Here is a 21,171-nt window from a genome sequence, read left to right as displayed (position 1 = left end):
AACACCACAACAAAATGGGCTCGTTGAGCGCAAACACCGTCATATACTTAATGTGGCTCGTGCTCTCAAATTTCAAGGGTCCATACCTGATCTTTATTGGGGTGAATGTGTCTTACATGCAGCATACTTAATCAACCGTACCCCAACGCCCCTTCTTGACAATAAAACTCCTTTTGAAGCTCTTTTCAACAAAATCCCTTCCTTTGAGCATATTAAGGTGTTTGGTTGTCTTTGTTTTGCCAAAAATCTTCGCCCCACTCACAAATTTGACGTTCGTGCAAAATCGTATATTTTCATGGGTTACCTTCCCCATAAAAAAGGCTTCAAGCTTCTTGATCCTACCACTCATCGTTTCTTTGTATCACGGGACGTAGTGTTTCATGAAAGTATATTTCCTTTTGCAAACATTACTGCCCCTGCTACTCTTTTTCCATCCTCTACCTCCATGAACTCTGATGATGATGTCCAATATCCTTCAGTGCCCATTTTATTCCCTAGCTCACCACCTTCTCCATCTCCTCTTCCTGAACCTCGGCGTTCGACCAGACACTCTAAACCACCCATTTGGACCAAAGATTTTGTTTGTTCTGCTGTAACTCAACCCTCTTCTTCCAGCACACCTTATGCCTTATCCAAGTATCTTGGCTATGCTCATCTTTCTTTAACTCATCAATCCTATCTTGCCTCTATCTCTCAATAGTCCGAACCCAACTCTTTTCAAGAAGCTTCTTCTGATCCAAGATGGCAAAAGGCTATGGCTGCTGAGATTGAAGCCCTTGAGGCCAACAAAACTTGGGCCATCGTGCCACTTCCTCCGGACAAAAAACCTATTGGTTGTCGTTGGGTATATAAAATCAAGTACAATGCGGATGGTAGTGTTAATAAATTCAAAGCACGCCTTGTGGCAAAGGGTTATACTCAACAATATGGGATAGACTACCACGACACCTTTTCCTCTGTTGCCAAAATTCTCACAGTACGTTGCCTTTTGTCCCTTGCTGCTGCCCAAAGTTGGCCCTTGTATCAAATGGATGTCACTAATGCTTTCTTGCAAGGTGATCTCACCGAGGATATTTATATGTCCATTCCTCCGATGTTGAACGACCGCAAAAGAACTTTGCTTGCAAATTATTGAAATCTTTATATGGACTAAAGCAAGCTTCTCGGCAGTGGAATTCGAAGTTCTATTCTGTAATGATTCAACATGGCTTTACTCAACCAGCCAATGATCATTCCCTGTTTATCAAGAAACAGGCTTCCTCTATTACCATTCTTTTGGTTTATGTGGATGATATTGTTATTTCTGGCAATGATCATGACTCTATTGTTGAATTAAAGGCTCATCTTCATTCTAAGTTTGCTATCAAAGATCTTGGCCCACTGAAGTATTTTTTGGGCCTCGAAGTTGCTCGCTCTACTCAAGGTATTTGTTTAAATCAGCGTAAGTATGCCTTGGAATTGATCTCTGATACTGGCATGGCTGGTTGCAAGCCTTTTCCTACTCCTATGGAACAACACCTCAAGTTAACTTCTTCTGAGTTTGATGCAAGCTTCACCACAGTGCAGTCTTCTTCTGTCCCTGACACTCTTCTTCCTGATCCTAGTGTTTTCCAACGGCTTATTGGGCGCCTCATTTATCTCACTATTACCCGCCCCGATATATGTTTTGCTGTACAGCATTTAAGCCAATTTATGCAGGCCCCGAAGTCATCTCACATGCGTGCCGCAGAAAGAATCATTGGCTATCTGAAAAGGTCCCCTGGAACTGGTATTCTGTCACGCCCCGAGATCGGGGTTAGTCGACACCGGCGTTGTCTCACAATCACATAATTGCAAAACAACAAGCCTCGTAGTAAATCAAAATAACCAGTCTTTTTCATAACCAATAATCGTCTTTACAATGCGATAGAAATAAAATGCGGAAGCGGAATACATGATGATAAAATTAAAGACGGAATAAATTCGACTGGTCTCAAATGGAGTTTTCTTCATTACCATCCCCAAAAGTAATCTTGCTCTTCACCCTCGATTTGTTCCTCGTTCTTATCTGGGTGGGAATGTAAGGGGTGAGTATTTTGGGGAAATACTCAGTAAATGGGGGCCGATCGAGCATAACAAATATCGAGGATATACATACGAATAAATTATCGAATTTTCAATATTAAGCATGTTGAATCAAATAATAACAAAAATACGAATATAGCACTGAAAGTCATTTCATTTTCTATGGTTTTACTGATCAGTCCCCTATATGTTACTCCTCTAAGGGGCGAGGCCAAAGGAACGGTTATTATAACCCACCGCATCAGGGCCTAAACAAAGTATATCAAAGTTCGGAATTTCCTTTACCATTGCTAAATCAAATCATTACAGTGCTTTTAAATAATTCAACATGCTTTCGAATTTTATAACCGATATCGAATCAATGAATAATTCAAGGGAATTTATACCGAATGGAAATGAATAAATTATGCCGATCGAATTTTTAAAATCGTATTTAAATTATTTCCTACATATATCATGTTCACAAAATAAAAGGATTTATTGTGCCCAAACCTTTTATATAATAATATATATTTTCAAAAGTCTACCTTAAAACAATTAGATAATGAATCACCTTAAAACAATTAAATAATGAATCATATTTATAAATACTAATAGTCACTTAAAATAATCATATTTGTGCAATTTTTTATATAAACAAAAGAAACCCACTTACAGTTTTCGGTGGAATTGAAATGATAGAAAGTGTGCCACAATAATTCCGCTCGGACAAGGTTGCGACAAGGCTTCGAATTAGCTGCTGCAATGCCTCGATCTTGGCTGAATTCGGCTACTGTCACCTTCGGAAATGGACAAGATAGTGGTCTGGAAAAAGGGCAGCAACCTTGCTTCGAACCGTTGCGGAATTCTCGGGTTTTTGGACAGCTTGTTTGATCAAGCTCCTCAGCTATTCCTGGACCAATTTCGAGCAGCAACTGGTCTCGAAAGAAACAGCAGGAACTTGGCTAAGGCTGGGTTGTTAAGAACGATAGCAACTGGACTTCGAAATGTTACTAAAATGCCTCGAATTTGGGTAGGAGGTTGGGCCAAGAAATCTGTTTTCCAGCAACTGAACTTTCGAATTCTGCCGGTACGGGGAGGAAGCTTACAGTATGTAGTATCCCTTCGGTTCACCTATATTTATAGGCTTGAATGATCAGCTCCAAGGCAAGCTCCCATCACTCCAAGATTTCTGCTGATAGCTTAGTCAACGGGTGATTACGCTTTCCTCTTCCAAGCTGAATGTGGCCCTTTTCTTGGTTCAAGTTCACGTCCCAGACTCATGCTTGCAGTGGAGTGATTTTTGATTTCCTTAAATTGCAAGGTAACGGTTGCAAGAATTTCTTCCAAGATTGGTGCCTTCCATTTGCACGGTCTTCACATTCTCCCCTCCTTATTTTAAGTTTCGTCCTCGAAACTTGTAGTGACCCGTTCCAGAATCACCTACTAATCAAGAACTAAGCATGCAATTAACCTAATTAACAATAATCAGAGATAACAGCGGAAATAGTCAACAAAAATAATGGTTATACAACCCAATCGAAGTCTAGAATAACTCAAAATAAAAATACCCAATACAACCATATCGAATCAAAACAATACCGATAAACTAAACCAACCAGATACTCACGTCCTCCTCCTGCTCCTCCTGAGCTGTCCAACCTGAGGCCTGCCCCGTGGGAATGGGGTGTCCAAGAATAAACAAAACCGAGGACGTGAGCGATAAGAACGCCCAGTACAAAAGTATGAGTATACAGACCTATATGAAATGCACATGCTATGATCATGATACCGGGGTAGTCAAGAAACAGGAGTCACAAAAGGATCTCAACAATGCTCAGTCTAGAGGCGCCAAGTGGATAGTGCCGCGCGGTACACCTCTGGGTCACTGCATCCACTACAAGACAGACGTGGACCTAAAATGTCCCGGACCACCGAAGCCCTCCCGACCCGTCGGCCACTGTGTACTCTCGGTGTCCATGCGTCCACAAGACAGGGCTGAGCGGCCCCAAGATATAGCTTATCTCGAAAGAGATACAGCTCAACAGTAAAGGCTATCTCAAAGGAGAATACGGCTCAACATGAAATGCAACGTGCAGTAATAAACGTGACATAATAGCATGCATCATATGACATATATCAATGCACCACATAATCATGCAACACATATATGAATGTATACTCAACCAGGATATCTCGGATAGTACTTTCGTACCTCTATCACAGCAATCCTAATTCACTGGAACAACCAGACAACAGGTCTAATCCAAGCCTATTCATCAAGTGAAAACCATCACTAAACTTATCTACCAGACTTAACTAGATAATCCTGAGATAAATACTGATAAAATTCCAAACCTTCGTCCGTCGCTAGCCCGCTGATGCCGCTAGCTCCCAACTAGAGCACAGCTCTGCTACAAGACCAGCAGCTCCCCGCTAGTGCCCAAATCTCGGAACAAGACTAGAACCTGTCAGAAACGACTGAAATGCTATGGAATTCTCTGAATTGGCGAGTCAAAATGAGGAAATCCGACCACTATTTATAGGCCATGTTCGGATCGTCCGAACCCTCTTCGGAACGTCCGAACTCTTACGTGTCCATCGGCTCTTGACAGCTCATGATCGGATCCTCCGATCATACACTTCGGACCGTCCGAACATGCACGTGTCCAGCTGCTCTTGACACCTCATGATCGGATCCACCGAACCTACACTTCGGAACGTCCGAACTCCCACGTGTCGATCAACTCTTGACACCTAATGATCGGATCCAACGAACTCACTTCGGACCTTCCGAACTCTTCGGTGCTTCCGAACCATCTTCGGTCCGTCCGATCATGACTCGGTCAAAATTACACCTTAAACCTTCTTAATCACCATTACTCCGTTAATTACCCAATTTGGAATTCGGGCTACTACATTCTCCCCCCCTTAAAAACGATTTCGTCCTCGAAATCTAGGCAAGAGAATGAACAAAACGAAATAACAACATCGTTACCCTCAAAATCTAAGGGACAACCCATCACTAGACGCTTGGCTAAAACCGAATGACCCATCGGAGTAGAAACGGAAAGAATGACGTCTAGAGAAACATGCGGTAACTTATGACGCTTAACAAATCGTCCTGGTCACCCCAACGACCTACACTTCCCTGACTACTCTCATCACCAAAGTGGTCAGCCATTGCTACAACATAGAATGGGGAAACTAGTAAATTGGTCAACGGAAATCCCAAAACAGAAATCTATATCCCAAAATCGTACGCATGCTCTGATACCATAAATGTAGTGACCCGTTCCAGAATCACCTACTAATCAAGAACTAAGCATGCAATTAACCTAATTAACAATAATCAGAGATAACAGCGGAAATAGTCAACAAAAATAATGGTTATACAACCCAATCGAAGTCTAGAATAACTCAAAATAAAAATACCCAATACAACCATATCGAATCAAAACAATACCGATAAACTAAACCAACCAGATACTCACGTCCTCCTCCTGCTCCTCCTGAGCTGTCCAACCTGAGGCCTGCCCCGTGGGAATGGGGTGTCCAAGAATAAACAAAACCGAGGACGTGAGCGATAAGAACGCCCAGTACAAAAGTATGAGTATACAGACCTATATGAAATGCACATGCTATGATCATGATACCGGGGTAGTCAAGAAACAGGAGTCACAAAAGGATCTCAACAATGCTCAGTCTAGAGGCGCCAAGTGGATAGTGCCGCGCGGTACACCTCTGGGTCACTGCATCCACTACAAGACAGACGTGGACCTAAAATGTCCCGGACCACCGAAGCCCTCCCGACCCGTCGGCCACTGTGTACTCTCGGTGTCCATGCGTCCACAAGACAGGGCTGAGCGGCCCCAAGATATAGCTTATCTCGAAAGAGATACAGCTCAACAGTAAAGGCTATCTCAAAGGAGAATACGGCTCAACATGAAATGCAACGTGCAGTAATAAACGTGACATAATAGCATGCATCATATGACATATATCAATGCACCACATAATCATGCAACACATATATGAATGTATACTCAACCAGGATATCTCGGATAGTACTTTCGTACCTCTATCACAGCAATCCTAATTCACTGGAACAACCAGACAACAGGTCTAATCCAAGCCTATTCATCAAGTGAAAACCATCACTAAACTTATCTACCAGACTTAACTAGATAATCCTGAGATAAATACTGATAAAATTCCAAACCTTCGTCCGTCGCTAGCCCGCTGATGCCGCTAGCTCCCAACTAGAGCACAGCTCTGCTACAAGACCAGCAGCTCTCCGCTAGTGCCCAAATCTCGGAACAAGACTAGAACCTGTCAGAAACGACTGAAATGCTATGGAATTCTCTGAATTGGCGAGTCAAAATGAGGAAATCCGACCACTATTTATAGGCCATGTTCGGATCGTCCGAACCCTCTTCGGAACGTCCGAACTCTTACGTGTCCATCGGCTCTTGACAGCTCATGATCGGATCCTCCGATCATACACTTCGGACCGTCCGAACATGCACGTGTTCAGCTGCTCTTGACACCTCATGATCGGATCCACCGAACCTACACTTCGGAACGTCCGAACTCCCACGTGTCGATCAACTCTTGACACCTAATGATCGGATCCAACGAACTCACTTCGGACCTTCCGAACTCTTCGGTGCTTCCGAACCATCTTCGGTCCGTCCGATCATGACTCGGTCAAAATTACACCTTAAACCTTCTTAATCACCATTACTCCGTTAATTACCCAATTTGGAATTCGGGCTACTACAAAACTTGGATTAACTTGTCCTTCAAATAGGTAGGGATATAGATCTTTTATTTTCTCTTCGAGTTCCCAAGTGGCTTCTCTTTCGGTATGATTAGACCATTGTACCTTGACGTAGGGAATTGTTCGTCTCCTTAGTACTTGGTCCTTTGTATCCACGATTCTGATCATGACCTCCTTATAAGTAAGTCCTTCATTCAAGTCTCCCTCGATTAAGAGTGGTTCAGCTTCGAGGATGTGGCTTGGATCCGAAACATATCTTCTTAGTTGTGACACATGGAAAACATTATGGATTCTAGACATACTCGGTGGGAGTGCCAATCTGTATGCAAGTGTCCCCACTTTCCCTAGAATTTCAAAAGGTCCAACATATCTAGGGTTCAGTTTCCCGGGTTTGTTGAATCGAACCACACCTTTCATTGGTGATACTTTCAAGTATGCTTTATCTCCCGCTATGAATTCTACTGGTCTTCTTTTCAAGTCAACCCAACTTTTCTGTCGATCTTGTGCCACTTTAAGTCTCTCCTTGATTATAGCGATTTTGTCCACTGTCTCTTGGATCAACTCGGGACCAGTGATGGCCTTTTCTCCTACTTCATCCCAATATAGTGGTGACCGGCATTTTCGCCCATACAGAGCTTCATACGGCGCCATTCCGATGCTGCTGTGGTAACTGTTATTGTAAGCAAACTCAATCAAAGGCAATTGTTCACTCCAATTACCGCTAAGTCTAGAGCACATGCTCTCAGCATGTCTTCTAAAGTCTGAATTGTCCTCTCTGTTTGACCATCGGTCTGAGGGTGGTAGGCCGTACTGAGGGTGACCTTAGTTCCCATGGCTTGTTGAAAACTCTTCCAAAAACGAGATACAAACCTCGGGTCTCTGTCTGACAATATGCTGACTGGAATTCCATGTAATCGTACGATATTATTCATGTACAACGTGGCTAGCTTGTCCAAATTATAGTTCATGCGGACTGGTAAGAAATGCGCAGATTTTGTGAGTCTGTCTACGATTACCCAGATGCCATCATGGCTTTGTCTAGACTTTGGTAACCCGACCACAAAGTCCATGGAGATATGTTCTCATTTCCATTCTGGAATCTCTAGAGGTTGAAGAAGTCCTCCAGGTCTTTGGTGCTCTGCTTTGACTTGTTGGCACACAAGACACTTGGAAACAAATATCGCAACATCCTTTTTCATTCCACTCCACCAGAAATTTTTCTTTAGGTCTCTGTACATCTTGGTACTGCCAGGATGGACTGAAAATTTCGACTTATGTGCTTTTGACATTACTTCTTGTCGAAGGTTATCGATGTCTGGTACGCACAATCGTCCTTTTATCCAAAGGACTCCTTTGTCGTCGATCTGAGTATCTTGAGACTTTGCTTCATTAGCTTGTTCCTTAAGTTTTACTAGAACTGGGTCTCGATCCTGGTTCAACTTGACGATTTCTCGCAGACATGGTTGAGCGGAGAGTGCAGCTAAGGTAACCTTACTCATATTCCTCCGACTCAAAGCATCAGCTACTTTGTTTGCCTTACCTGGATGGTAGCTTATAGTCAAGTCGTAATCCTTCAACAGCTCAATCCATCGTCTTTGCCTCATATTTAATTCCTTTTGGGTGAACAAGTATGGTGGTCCGTGAAGATTTCGCACTTGGAGCCATAGAGATAATGCCTCCATATTTTCAAAGCAAAGACGACTGCTGCCAGTTCGAGGTCGTGAGTGGGATAATTTCGTTCATGCGGCTTCAACTGCCTTGATGCATAGGCAATCACTCTTCCTTCTTGCATGAGTACACATCCCAACCCTTCCTTCGATGCGTCACTGTAGATGGTGAAATCTTTATCTTCAGTGGGCAAGACTAACACTGGTGTAGACGCGAGCTTTTCTTTCAATGTCTGAAAACTTTTCTCGCAGTTGTCATCCCAAATGAATTTAGAATTCTTTTGAGTAAGCCTTGTTAATGGTATGGCTATGGAAGAGAATCCTTCAACGAATTTCCTATAATAGCCTGCCAATCCAAGAAAGCTTCTAATGTCTGTGGCGTTTCTCGGTTTCGGCCAATCTAGAATTGACTCCACTTTCTTTGGATCCACTGATACTCCTGCTTCCGATATCACATGCCCTACAAATGACACACTGTTTAGCCAGAATTCACATTTCTTGAACTTGGCGTAGAGTTCTTTCTCCCTTAAAGTTTGTAGAGTGAGGCGGAGATGCTCTTCGTGATCTTCTTTGCTAGGAGAGTAGACAAGGATGTCATCAATGAATACCACTATGAACCGATCCAGGAACGGCTTGAATACTCTGTTCATTAGGTCCATAAAGGCTGCTGGTGCGTTTGTCAGACCAAAGGGCATCACTGTGAATTCGTAGTGTCCATACCTTGTCCGAAAGGCCGTCTTTGGGATGTCTTCAGCCCTGACCTTCAATTGGTGGTAGCCCGTCCTCAAATCCAATTTGGAGAATACTATGGCTCCCTTAAGCTGATCAAACAGGTCATCTATTCTCAGAAGAGGGTACTTGTTCTTGATAGTGATCTTATTCAATTCCCTATAGTCAATGCACAGCCTCATGCTCCCATCTTTCTTCTTGACAAAAAGTACTGGAGCTCCCCATGGAGACGCACTTGGTCGAATCTGCTTTTTGTCTAGCAATTCTTGAAGTTGCTCCTTTAGCTCCTTAAGTTCAGCTGGTGCCATTCTGTATGGTGTCTTGGAGATGGGTGCCGCTTCGGGCACTAAGTTGATTTCGAACTCAATTTCACGATCCGGGATTGTCCCTGGTAGTTCTTCCGGAAAGGCGTCTGGGAATTCTCGTACGATAGGGATATCCCCTTGTTTAAGTTCAATCTCCTCCTTCACTACGTTAATCATTGCTAGATAGATATCTGCTCCGGATTTCACGGCTTTCCATGCTTGGGATGCGGAAAGAAGTGACTTCCGTTCCTTGGATTTGCCATGATACACGACCTCTTTTTGGCTCGGGGTTCGGAGCCTAACACTCTTTCCCTTGCAATCTACCATCGCATTGTTTCTTGCTAGCCAATCCATTCCAAAGATGATGTCGAATTCCACCATTTTCAGTTGTATCAATTCTGCTTGGAATAGATGCTCATGGATACAGATCTTACACTGCCGGTGCACTCTATGTGTTTCGATTGTCTTACTAGTAGGAGTTGCTACTCTAAATGGTTCGACTAGTATTTCAGGTGTAAGCCCTAGTTTCTTGGTGAACCTCTTAGATATAAATGAATGAGTAGCACCACTATCAAATAACACATAAGCTGGCATTTCATTGACAAAAATGGTACCTGCCACGACGTCGTTTGCATCATCTGCTTCTTCTTGGGTTATTGCAAACACACGAGCGTTGGGCTTATTCTCCCTTGGTTTGTTGGGGTTAGCATCAGTATTAGGCTTGTTACTTCTCTTCAATGGCTCGGGGCAATTAGCAATTCGATGCCCTAATTTCCCACAATTGAAACATGCTCCCGTCTGTCGGTGGCATTCTCCAGAATGACGATTATTACATTCGGGGCACATCTTTGGTTCTTGGTAAGTTGGGTGGGACGAAGCACCTTTGAAGGATCCACTGGACTGATTTGGTCTCTTGAATGGTGGCTTCCCCTGAGACGATTGTCCAGTAAGAGGTCGCTTATTCTTGTTCTCGTTCTCCCGACACTTGATATCTGTCTCAGCTCTTATCGCTGCTCCCATTAAATCAGCAAAGCTTGTAGGTTGGTAAACTGCTAAGGATGACTGGATACGGCTGATCAAACCCTTCTTGTATCTGTGCATCTTTAGAACTTCATCTGTCATGATTGTCGGGGCATAAGTTCCAAGGTTATTGAATTGGGAGGTGTAATCTACCACTGACATGTCTGGAGTTTGCGAGAAGTTCTCAAATTCGCTCAATTTCTGTAGTCTGACTTCTGTTGGGAAATACTGTTTGAGAAAGACATCTCTGAATTGTTGCCAAGTGATCACTCCGGCGGCTGTCAGGGCAGGTGAGACTGTTTCCCACCACTTGCTCGCCTTATCTTCAAGGAATGGTATTATCACCTCTACTTTGAGTGCCTCGGGTATCTCTAATAGTCGCAGCTGGGTTTCCACACTTTTCAACCAGTTCTGGCTACTTTCAGGGTCGGCGTCTCCCTTGAACACTGGGCAACGGTTCTTACGAAGAGACTCATAATGATACTTGATCCCATTCTGTGCCGGTGGTGGTTGAGGCTGCTGATTAGCGTTACCATTGGGGTTTCCCAAGCCCTGGATAGTTGTTGCCACTATGGTGGCTATAACCATCAAATCTGCTTGGCTCAGGCCCACTCTGGGAGGTGGTGGCGGTGGATTTTCGTCAGGATTCGGATTTCCATTATTGTCATTGTGGTTGTTGGCGTATCGTGGGTTGCGATTGGCTCGTGGAGGTCTTCCGACCATTTCCTACAAGCATACAAGTTTCTAAGATATTTGTTGCACAAACTGGCAGAATGCATTGAATAATTCGAGCGAAAATAAATTGACGCCAACAAGCAATCGAAATAACAATTTTTATTGATTTCTCAAATAAACATAAACAACTGAATAGGAATTTACTGGAATGGAAAATGGCAACAACGGAAATAAACTAAAAATGGTTCACTAAAATATTCTAATATGCTATCTCTCCATTCCCCACGGCTACGTCAGGTGGGGCTTCTTCCTCCTCGGAATCCTCCTCCGGTACATCCAGGTCTAAAAAATCTGCCAGCTACATCTGCAGGCTTTGATTCTCCGATTCTAATTCAGCAATCTGTTCCCTATGAGTCAGAATCTTCCCTATCGCGTCGTCCAACTCATTCTTTGCACGCGCGCAGTTTGCTTGATCCTTCTGGATGAGTGCCTTCTCTCTTGCCTTCCTTTCGTCTATCTCCTTTGATAGCCTTCGGTTATTTTCTGACAATTGCATGACCACCTTCCAGAACTCTTCCATTCTCTCCTTATCCCTTACCCGTGCGTGACGAGCTTCAGCCAATTCTACTGTACGTCGGTCCAATTCATTCATAGCTTGTTTGGTTTGGCCCCTCGTCAGTTGTAGTGACTCTCGCAGTTCGCCGTTATCTTCATTAACAAGTTGGAACATCTCATATACCTGATCAATCCTCTTTTCTGCTGTCAATAGTTTGGTAGTCAGATCCTCCACTTGCTTCCTCCTCTCCAGATTGCTAGCTCTCAGCCTCCTACTCGTCCTATCGTGGCGTGCTAGGGCCAAATCATCTAAACGTACAAGAGACTGAGCGCGCGTGCGAGGTCGGGGACTGTCTAGCTGAAATGTCTCCCTATGAGTAATCGAAGCTACACTCTTACGGGCAGTTAAACGTATGCGAGCCATTTCCTGAAATAACGAGAGGAAAGGTTTAACAAGTATCGGAAAAGCGGTCAAGGAACATTATACAAAACGAGGAATATTTTCCAAGGGTTCTAAAGAATGAATCATAAGGATATTGATGACAAAATTGGTTAGAAAATGGTTAAGCTTTTTGCCAAAATTTGACTTCGTCAAATTTCCTATGGCGGTCTCCCATCCGGATTATGAACCTGGTGTGCTCTGATACCACTTAAATGTCACGCCCCGAGACCGGGGTTAGTCGACACCGGCGTTGTCTCACAATCACATAATTGCAAAACAACAAGCCTCGTAGTAAATCAAAATAACCAGTCTTTTTCATAACCAATAATCGTCTTTACAATGCGATAGAAATAAAATGCGGAAGCGGAATACATGATGATAAAATTAAAGACGGAATAAATTCGACTGGTCTCAAATGGAGTTTTCTTCATTACCATCCCCAAAAGTAATCTTGCTCTTCACCCTCGATTTGTTCCTCGTTCTTATCTGGGTGGGAATGTAAGGGGTGAGTATTTTGGGGAAATACTCAGTAAATGGGGGCCGATCGAGCATAACAAATATCGAGGATATACATACGAATAAATTATCGAATTTTCAATATTAAGCATGTTGAATCAAATAATAACAAAAATACGAATATAGCACTGAAAGTCATTTCATTTTCTATGGTTTTACTGATCAGTCCCCTATATGTTACTCCTCTAAGGGGCGAGGCCAAAGGAACGGTTATTATAACCCACCGCATCAGGGCCTAAACAAAGTATATCAAAGTTCGGAATTTCTTTTACCATTGCTAAATCAAATCATTACAGTGCTTTTAAATAATTCAACATGCTTTCGAATTTTATAACCGATATCGAATCAATGAATAATTCAAAGGAATTTATACCGAATGGAAATGAATAAATTATGCCGATCGAATTTTTAAAATCGTATTTAAATTATTTCCTACATATATCATGTTCACAAAATAAAAGGATTTATTGTGCCCAAACTTTTTATATAATAATATATATTTTCAAAAGTCTACCTTAAAACAATTAAATAATGAATCACCTTAAAACAATTAAATAATTAATCATATTTATAAATACTAATAGTCACTTAAAATAATCATATTTGTGCAATTTTTTATATAAACAAAAGAAACCCACTTACAGTTTTCGGTGGAATTGAAATGATAGAAAGTGTGCCACAATAATTCCGCTCGGACAAGGTTGCGACAAGGCTTCGAATTAGCTGCTGCAATGCCTCGATCTTGGCTGAATTGGGCTACTGTCACCTTCGGAAATGGACAAGATAGTGGTCTGGAAAAAGGGCAGCAACCTTGCTTCGAACCGTTGCGGAATTCTCGGGTTTTTGGACAGCTTGTTTGATCAAGCTCCTCGGCTATTCCTGGACCAATTTCGAGCAGCAACTGGTCTCGAAAGAAATAGCAGGAACTTGGCTAAGGCTGGGTTGTTAAGAACGATAGCAACTGGACTTCGAAATATTACTAGTCTCGAATTTGGGTAGGAGGTTGGGCCAAGAAATCTGTTTTCCAGCAACTGAACTTTCGAATTCTGCCGGTACGGGGAGGAAGCTTACAGTATGTAGTATCCCTTCGGTTCACCTATATTTATAGGCTTGAATGATCAGCTCCAAGGCAAGCTCCCATCACTCCAAGATTTCTGCTGATAGCTTAGTCAACAGGTGATTACGCTTTCCTCTTCCAAGCTGAATGTGGCCCTTTTCTTGGTTCAAGTTCACGTCCCAGACTCATGCTTGCAGTGGAGTGATTTTTGATTTCCTTAAATTGCAAGGTAACGGTTGCAAGAATTTCTTCCAAGATTGGTGCCTTCCATTTGCACGGTCTTCACATATTCTCTTGGCAGCTTCTTGTGATCTTAGCCTCTATGCTTATTGTGATTCGGACTGGGCATCTTGTCCCATGAGTCGTAAGTCTGTTTCTGGTTATCTTATTACGCTTGGTACATCCCCGATCTCATGGAAGTCCAAGAAGCAAAGTACAGTTTCTCGTTCTTCGGCGGAGGCAGAATATCGATCAATGGCCTTCACTGCATGTGAAATTGTATGGTTGCGTGGTCTCCTCACCGACATGGGTCTCTCTTTTCACAGTCCTACCTTGCTTCATTGTGACAATTAGGCTGCTCTTCATATAGCAGCTAATCCCTTGTACCATGAACGAACCAAACACATCGAGATTGATTGCCACTTTATTCGGGAAAAAAATCGAGATCATGTCATCACTACTTCTCACGTTTCTACACACTCTCAACCGGCAGATGTTTTTACCAAGGCGCTAGGCTCTGATCAACATCATTTTCTGATTTCCAAGCTTGGTTTGCTCAATATACTCCAAGCTTGAGGGGGGATGTTACATACTGTCAAGTGTTTTCATATTATTAGTCTTTTAGTTAGTTAGTTGCTTACATTCACTCTTGTACATCTATAAATACCCTCACTGTACACAAGTGAGAATTAATTTCTTCAATAAAACTTTCTCATCGTTTCAGAGAAAGAGAGCTGCTCATCTCATTATTGTTCTTCATTATCCTTGATCGATTGGTACAGATTGCACAATTTGTGTGCACTTTAACAAAATTACAATTGTTCTTGACAAGTAGTCGTGATCTGAAATCATTGGCATCAGAGTATCCAATTAACTCGAAGTTTTCATTCTTAATTAGAGTACCATAGACCTTTTTTTTTCCTCTAAGATATTTTAATATTCTTTTAACTACTGTGTATTGTGATTCTCTGGGATTTCCTTGAAACCTTGAACACACAAACAACAAACATTATATCGGGTCTGCTGGCAGTAAGATATAGCATATATACTTAGTTATATATACTGTTAGTCCTGATTCATCCTTATCAAATTTTAAGTTGGTGTTGCTGTTGGTTTTCCTTCACCAGGCTTGAACTTTTTCATCAACTCTTGTGTATACTTCTCTTGGCTGATAAATATACCTCTTGAGCTATCGGCAAAGACGATATCATTGTTAATGTGTTCAATAACACATGATTCTTCTTATTTCGTCTTGCGGATAAAAGATTCGCCAGTATATAATTGATATATTCACACACATTTCTTTCATGTCTGAAAAACGTGTCTTCATTCCTGCAATTAATAGATAATTTATGTGTTTTCATTAGTTTACTCCATCCAAAATATGCAAATATTGTGAATGTTATGCTGTGGTCTTTGGGAATAAATAATCACCCAAAAAAAAGGGTACGTAAATTGCATGAAATATCTGTCGAATGGCCACATTGACTAATTATTCATCGTCATCACACTACGACAAAAACGACAAACGACAACGGATTATCGTTGGTAATTTACAACTATTGTAATTGATGGTTTTGTTGAAAAGCGATTTCCTTGTAGTGATCATGGAAGTTTGAATGTTCTGGTTTAACTTATCTGAATTGGTAGGTCTTCATCATGTTTCCACTCATGTTGGCTTACATATAATCTCACCCAAATATATTATATATACTTCAGAAACTTATGAATAGAAAAAATTGTTTCCTTTGTAAAAGAAAGCACTATTTTCTATTCAAATTTGTAAATTTAACTGATTAAATTATCCTTGAATTATAACAATTTATTTGTGGACATTTTTGTCAGACTCCATCGATGGTGTTTAAAATATTGATACAAATTGAGACTAAATCTTTAAATTTAAATTTTTTACAGGAGTTAAATTGTTACTTAATACTAATGGGGAAAAAAGATTAATTTAAAACAAAAATTTCATACTTGTCCTAAGATGAAAAGTACTCAATCGTGTGATTTAACCGAATGATCTAACTCCTGGTTTCATATTTGGCAACAGATTAAAGTAAATCCTTAAAAAAATATTATGATTTTTTTTTATTTTTTAAAATTGTGAAAGAATGATCTAAAATCTTTTTCTTTTTTTTAAGTATTTACAAACACGACTTAAGGATAGACTCGTGTCTACAGTCGTAAACGGTTGGAACTTCACGGGAGCACACCAGAAAGGCAGAAAGAGAAGGTTGGAAAAGATTTTCTGCTACTTTCTGTAAGGATGAGCATTGGGAATGTGAAAATCACCAATTAAAGCAAAAAGCTCACATTTTTACATATTTTCTTGTGGTTCTCACTTTTCTCTTATATAATCATGACCAAAAGTGTAACAGAAAGGCCAAATTATTACATCAATATCAAATTTTGAATCAACTAGAGGCCCAAAAACCCGATACAGATAACTCCCTATGACTCGCAGGATCAATTTTGGTTTTTCCTATATGAAAATCCTGACTCAATAAGCAATCTCCAAACTCAAAAAAATATGACCAGGGCATCGCGTGTAAGCTGCAAGATTTCAAAAATTCTATCAACAAAAAGAAACAGGGAACGCAAGCTACAATAACGCAGTGAATTAGTGTTGTGCCAGTGGAAAATACATTTTCGTTCTCGTTTTAACCAGTTGAACTCATTTTTACATCTCAGAGAATAGCTGAAATAGGTACATTGTGTGCCAAGGCAATTGAATTTGATAAGAACTATTAGCCCACCCATCATCTGTTTGCTCCTGTATGGTACATAAGAAAGCAAGGATCAGCACAAGAAACAGCTACTATGATTGTAATCAGAATGAGTAACTTAAACAAAGGAAATATTAAAGGGCGAAGCCGATTTACAAGAAATTGCTCCCCCTAGACCAAATTTGCGAATCTACTTCCAATGATATGGATTCGAGCACGTCTTAGAGGAGATAAAGGGAATCTTAATTCTCATGATACATTGCATTTAGCAAACTATCTATAACATAAACCCCTCTAATGGAGAAATCCATCAACATGAGAGATGGTTATACCCAAGAAGTTCAATTTGGTTTTCCAAGGTGCTCCATTTTACGCTTTAGCATAGCCCACACCATCGCGCTTACGTTTGTTAGATGTTGAAAAGAAGCACAACTGAGCCCATAATTTCTTTTGCTTGGTTGGCTGCGACTTGACATCCTTCTGTGCATAAAGGTTAGCCATATACTGAACAACAGCCTGAGGTGAAAAAGAAAAAAAAAAGAATCATATTTAGTAAAACAATAATTTAAAAGGAAAACAAAAGGAAGAAAATAGAGTCGGATTTACCTGAGCTCCTTCTTCAATTACTTTTCTCGGTGGCTCCAACAGAGGATTTCCCTCAACTTTCAAGACACGCAGCTGAGATAGCATTCTAAATGAGTCTGGAAGGACTCTTATTTGGTTATTGCTCATGTCCAACTCCTCTAGCATTTCAAGGTTTCCAATAGATCTTGGCAGAGATTGCAAATCGGCAAAGTTGTTGCTTATGTTCAACCTTACGAGAGTTGTAGCAAGGCATAAGCTCTCAGGGACATATTCAAGCTCGTTGAAACTAGCATTGAGCTCTCTTAAGCTCGACAAGGAGGCCATAGTCGTGGGCAACTGTTTAATGTTATTGTACCGCAAGGTTAGAATCTCCAAAGTTTCAATTCGTCCTACTGCTTCAGGTAGGGCTTTAAGCCGATTATAGTCTGCGCGAAGCTCCACGAGTGAAGTACATTGGCCAATCGTATGTGGGATTTCCTCGATATCGTTGGTTTCGACATTCAATTTCTTTAGACTGACCAACGATCCAATTGTGTCTGGAAGCACGGAGATCGCATTAGAGCTCAAATCAAGATCTTGCAAACGAACTAATCTGGTAATGGTCAAAGGCAGTGATTTTAACTGGTTTCCTCTCAAATCAAGATTAATAAGGGAAAGCAAATCCCCGATGGATTCGGGTAGTTCACTGATTCTATTTCCATGTAAATCCAGCGTTTTTAACGAGGATAGCCCCCCTATAGATTCTGGCAACCCTGCAATCCTATTTTCCGATAAATCCAATGTGATCAAATTCGAAAGCTTCCCTATCGAATCAGGAAGCCACTCTACTTGATCCGATAATTTTCCCTGCAAAACCAGCTCTCTGGTTCCTTTCTTTGCCGACACTTGAATAAAACTTGCTAACTTTATAAGACTGAGTTTTTCCCCCTCTTGTCCTGTAAAATATCAATAGTTCCAACATCAAAAACAGAATCTTGATCGCATTTAACAAGTCAAAATTACCTACTGAGTAATATAGTCGACCTAACCTTGTTTCAGGGTGGAATCTACATGTTGTGGCACATTCAATACATCTACAGCTCGATTCCTGGGCACAATTCCCTCACTTCCACTTACATGAAAGGCCGTGATCGGCTTCTTCAAATAACTATCATCTTTAGCAAACAACACCTCCGAAGCCTTCACGCTCTCCTTCTCATTATAGAAACTCGAAGAAGACGGTGAAGTGACCGTTGTAAATGGAGAATTCAAACTGTTGGTGGAGAAAGAAGAAGTGGTAGCCAAGGACACATCGCTCAAATCTCTCGATTGAGAACCTGAACTCATAGGCAAGCATTTGGTAGCTCTCTGAATCAAATCACCAAAAACTAAGTGTACACCCTCCAGATCCAACAGTTTCAGAGCCTCCCTCTTAATGTCCTTGCTCTGGAAATGGACCATATTTCGCTGCATCTCCAGCAAGATATCGAACAATTCTTGTGGGACGTCTTTTCCTTTGATTTGCTTCGCAATACCCTCCAATCTCAACTGATCTTCCCTCTCCACATTCTGAATCAAAGTTCTAGCTGCTTCAACCTCTTCTATTGCGGGCCGGGCCGGTAATGATCTATGGATTCTCATTATCTCTTCCACCACGTCGTCTACTGTCGTCGTGGGCGGGCCCAACGTCATTTTTCTTCAACTTTATCCTGTCTGCTGGAATTTATCAAAGGTACGCTGAATCATGAATATAATAATACCGAAACCAATAAATCGCCCACAGAAAATGAAAAAAAAAAAAAAAAAAAAAAATCTTCTTTCAACACAACTATTTCACAAAAACACAGTAAAACAAAGTTCAATTAATCCTCGTAGAGAAACAACTGATAGGTGTCCGTATTCGAATTTACTTGGTTCTTAGGGTTGAAAAAATCAACAGAAACACAATTCAACTATGCTGATTAATGCATTATATAAGCAAAACCCCAATCACCCCAAACAAAAAAATTAACACGTATTCACCAACCAGTAACAGTGAATCAACGAAATGGCGTATCAAATTCGAAGAAATTTCAATGCAAATACTGTACTTGAGACGGTTTTCTACTATTCCAGAGTCCAGTTTCTTCGAGAAAATTCAGAGAAATATATAGATAAGGGAAGAAAATAATGGTGGGTACTTGGAAATTTGATCCAAGACAGATCAGTCGATGGGGTTTATCAACAAGATCTGCTCACGGTTTCATATTTCACCATTGCAGTAAAGAAAAAGACTTTGATCCATATTAGGAAATGCAATTAGTATTTCAAGAATGTTTGGTCTTCATATTTTTGTATTTTTTTATTGATTATTTCAATGAATTTTATATTATAAGTGATATTATTTTTCTTAGCAAAAATGTGTGATATGGTTTCACATATCATATTTTGTGAGACAGATCTCTTATTTTGGTCATTCATGAAAAAGTATTACTTTTTATGCTAAGAGTATTACTTTTTATTTTGAATATAGATAGGATTGACTCGTTTAACAGATTAATTCGTCACAATGTCTGAGACCTACTCATTTTTTTCCGTCCAACCACAAATTCAAAAATTACTAAAATATATTAGTTGATTGTGACATATATAATATATAATTTGTGTATCTCATTGAAAAATTAGATAACGAAATAGTTTTTTTAAAAAAAATTTAAAATGAAATTTATTCATTTTTAAAATTAAAATTGAAAGAGGAAAAATAAAATATTTAATATAGTTTGACGTTGTTTTGGGAATTATTAAAATCTAACATATAATATTTCTAAATTAGATATTCTCTATCAATTCATTAACATGCAATTAATATGTGAAGAAAGTTATTGAGCTGTTTAATCTTCAACTTTATTATAAGAAATATTTTTGGATAAGATTTTATTTGGATTATATTTATGTGATATAGAATTCCATTTTTAGAGTTGATCATCATTTGCTGTGGTCCGTTAAACATCATTACGACACTAAGTTTACGCCAAAAAGTCAAAAAACCAATTAATGCATATATATATATATATATATATATATATATATATATATATATATAAGCAAAAACTTGTGTGAGATGGTCTCACGAGTCATATTTTGTAAGACAAATCTCTTATTTGGGTCATCCATGAAAAAATATTAATTTTTATGATAATAGTATTACTTTTATTGTGAATATCGGTAGGGTTGACCCGTCTCACAGATAAAGATCTGTGAGACCGTCGCACAAGAGATAGCCGTCTTAGCATAAAAAATAATAGTTTTAGTATAAAAAGTAATACTTTTTCATAGATGACCCAAATAATATATATGTCTCACAAAATACGATCCGTGAGATCATCTCGCATATTTTTTTTCCTACTATTTATCATCTACATGTTATATACTTTGGATCTTATTAAATTATCCATCTTTATATTTTTTTTTTTATCTTTATCATTCACTTCAACCGATATTTTATACGATAAATATCATATATTTTATTCTCGAATTAGAGATTTTTTTTTCTCAATTTTGTATTATTCCTGACGAGTAGGTCTCATGTGAGACCGTCTCACGGATCTCAATCTGTGAGACGGGTCAACCCTACCCATATTCACCATAAAAAGTAATACTCTTAGCATAAAAAGCAATACTTTTTCATGGATTACCCAAATAAAGATCCGTCTCACAAAATATGACCCGTGAGACCGTCTCACACAAGTTTTTACCATTCCTGACTTACTTAAATTTTAATCTCAATATTCCTCTACTTAGTAATGATATCCTACTTTGAGGTAATGTCTCTGCCACATATTTCATGATCGTTATTGATTTATAATGTGGGGTTCATTTTATCCCACA

General features: G+C 40.1%; 2 protein-coding genes across 2 annotated transcripts; both read right to left on the bottom strand.

Moving 5' to 3' along the window:
• Nucleotides 1-1,972: 1,972 nt before the first annotated feature.
• Nucleotides 1,973-11,270, bottom strand: LOC140805608 (uncharacterized). The gene is made up of 5 exons (XM_073161869.1): nt 9,435-11,270; nt 8,635-9,314; nt 7,994-8,530; nt 6,932-7,496; nt 1,973-2,047 (listed from the first exon to the last, which is right to left on the bottom strand). Exons 1-5 carry the CDS (start codon nt 11,268-11,270, stop codon nt 1,973-1,975), a joined length of 3,693 nt encoding a protein of 1,230 aa, XP_073017970.1.
• A 5,839-nt stretch (nt 11,271-17,109) lies between these two features.
• Nucleotides 17,110-19,631, bottom strand: LOC140805831 (plant intracellular Ras-group-related LRR protein 4-like). The gene is made up of 4 exons (XM_073162154.1): nt 19,331-19,631; nt 18,354-19,020; nt 17,347-18,260; nt 17,110-17,256 (listed from the first exon to the last, which is right to left on the bottom strand). Exons 2-4 carry the CDS (start codon nt 18,994-18,996, stop codon nt 17,110-17,112), a joined length of 1,704 nt encoding a protein of 567 aa, XP_073018255.1. The 5' UTR covers nt 18,997-19,020; nt 19,331-19,631.
• Nucleotides 19,632-21,171: the final 1,540 nt, after the last annotated feature.

The sequence above is a fragment of the Primulina eburnea genome, chromosome 11, assembly GCF_022965805.1.
Source record: "Primulina eburnea isolate SZY01 chromosome 11, ASM2296580v1, whole genome shotgun sequence".
NCBI lineage: Eukaryota > Viridiplantae > Streptophyta > Magnoliopsida > Lamiales > Gesneriaceae > Primulina > Primulina eburnea.
The sequence above is the reverse complement of the archived record's forward strand: the minus strand, read 5'-3'. Positions and strand labels throughout refer to the sequence as shown.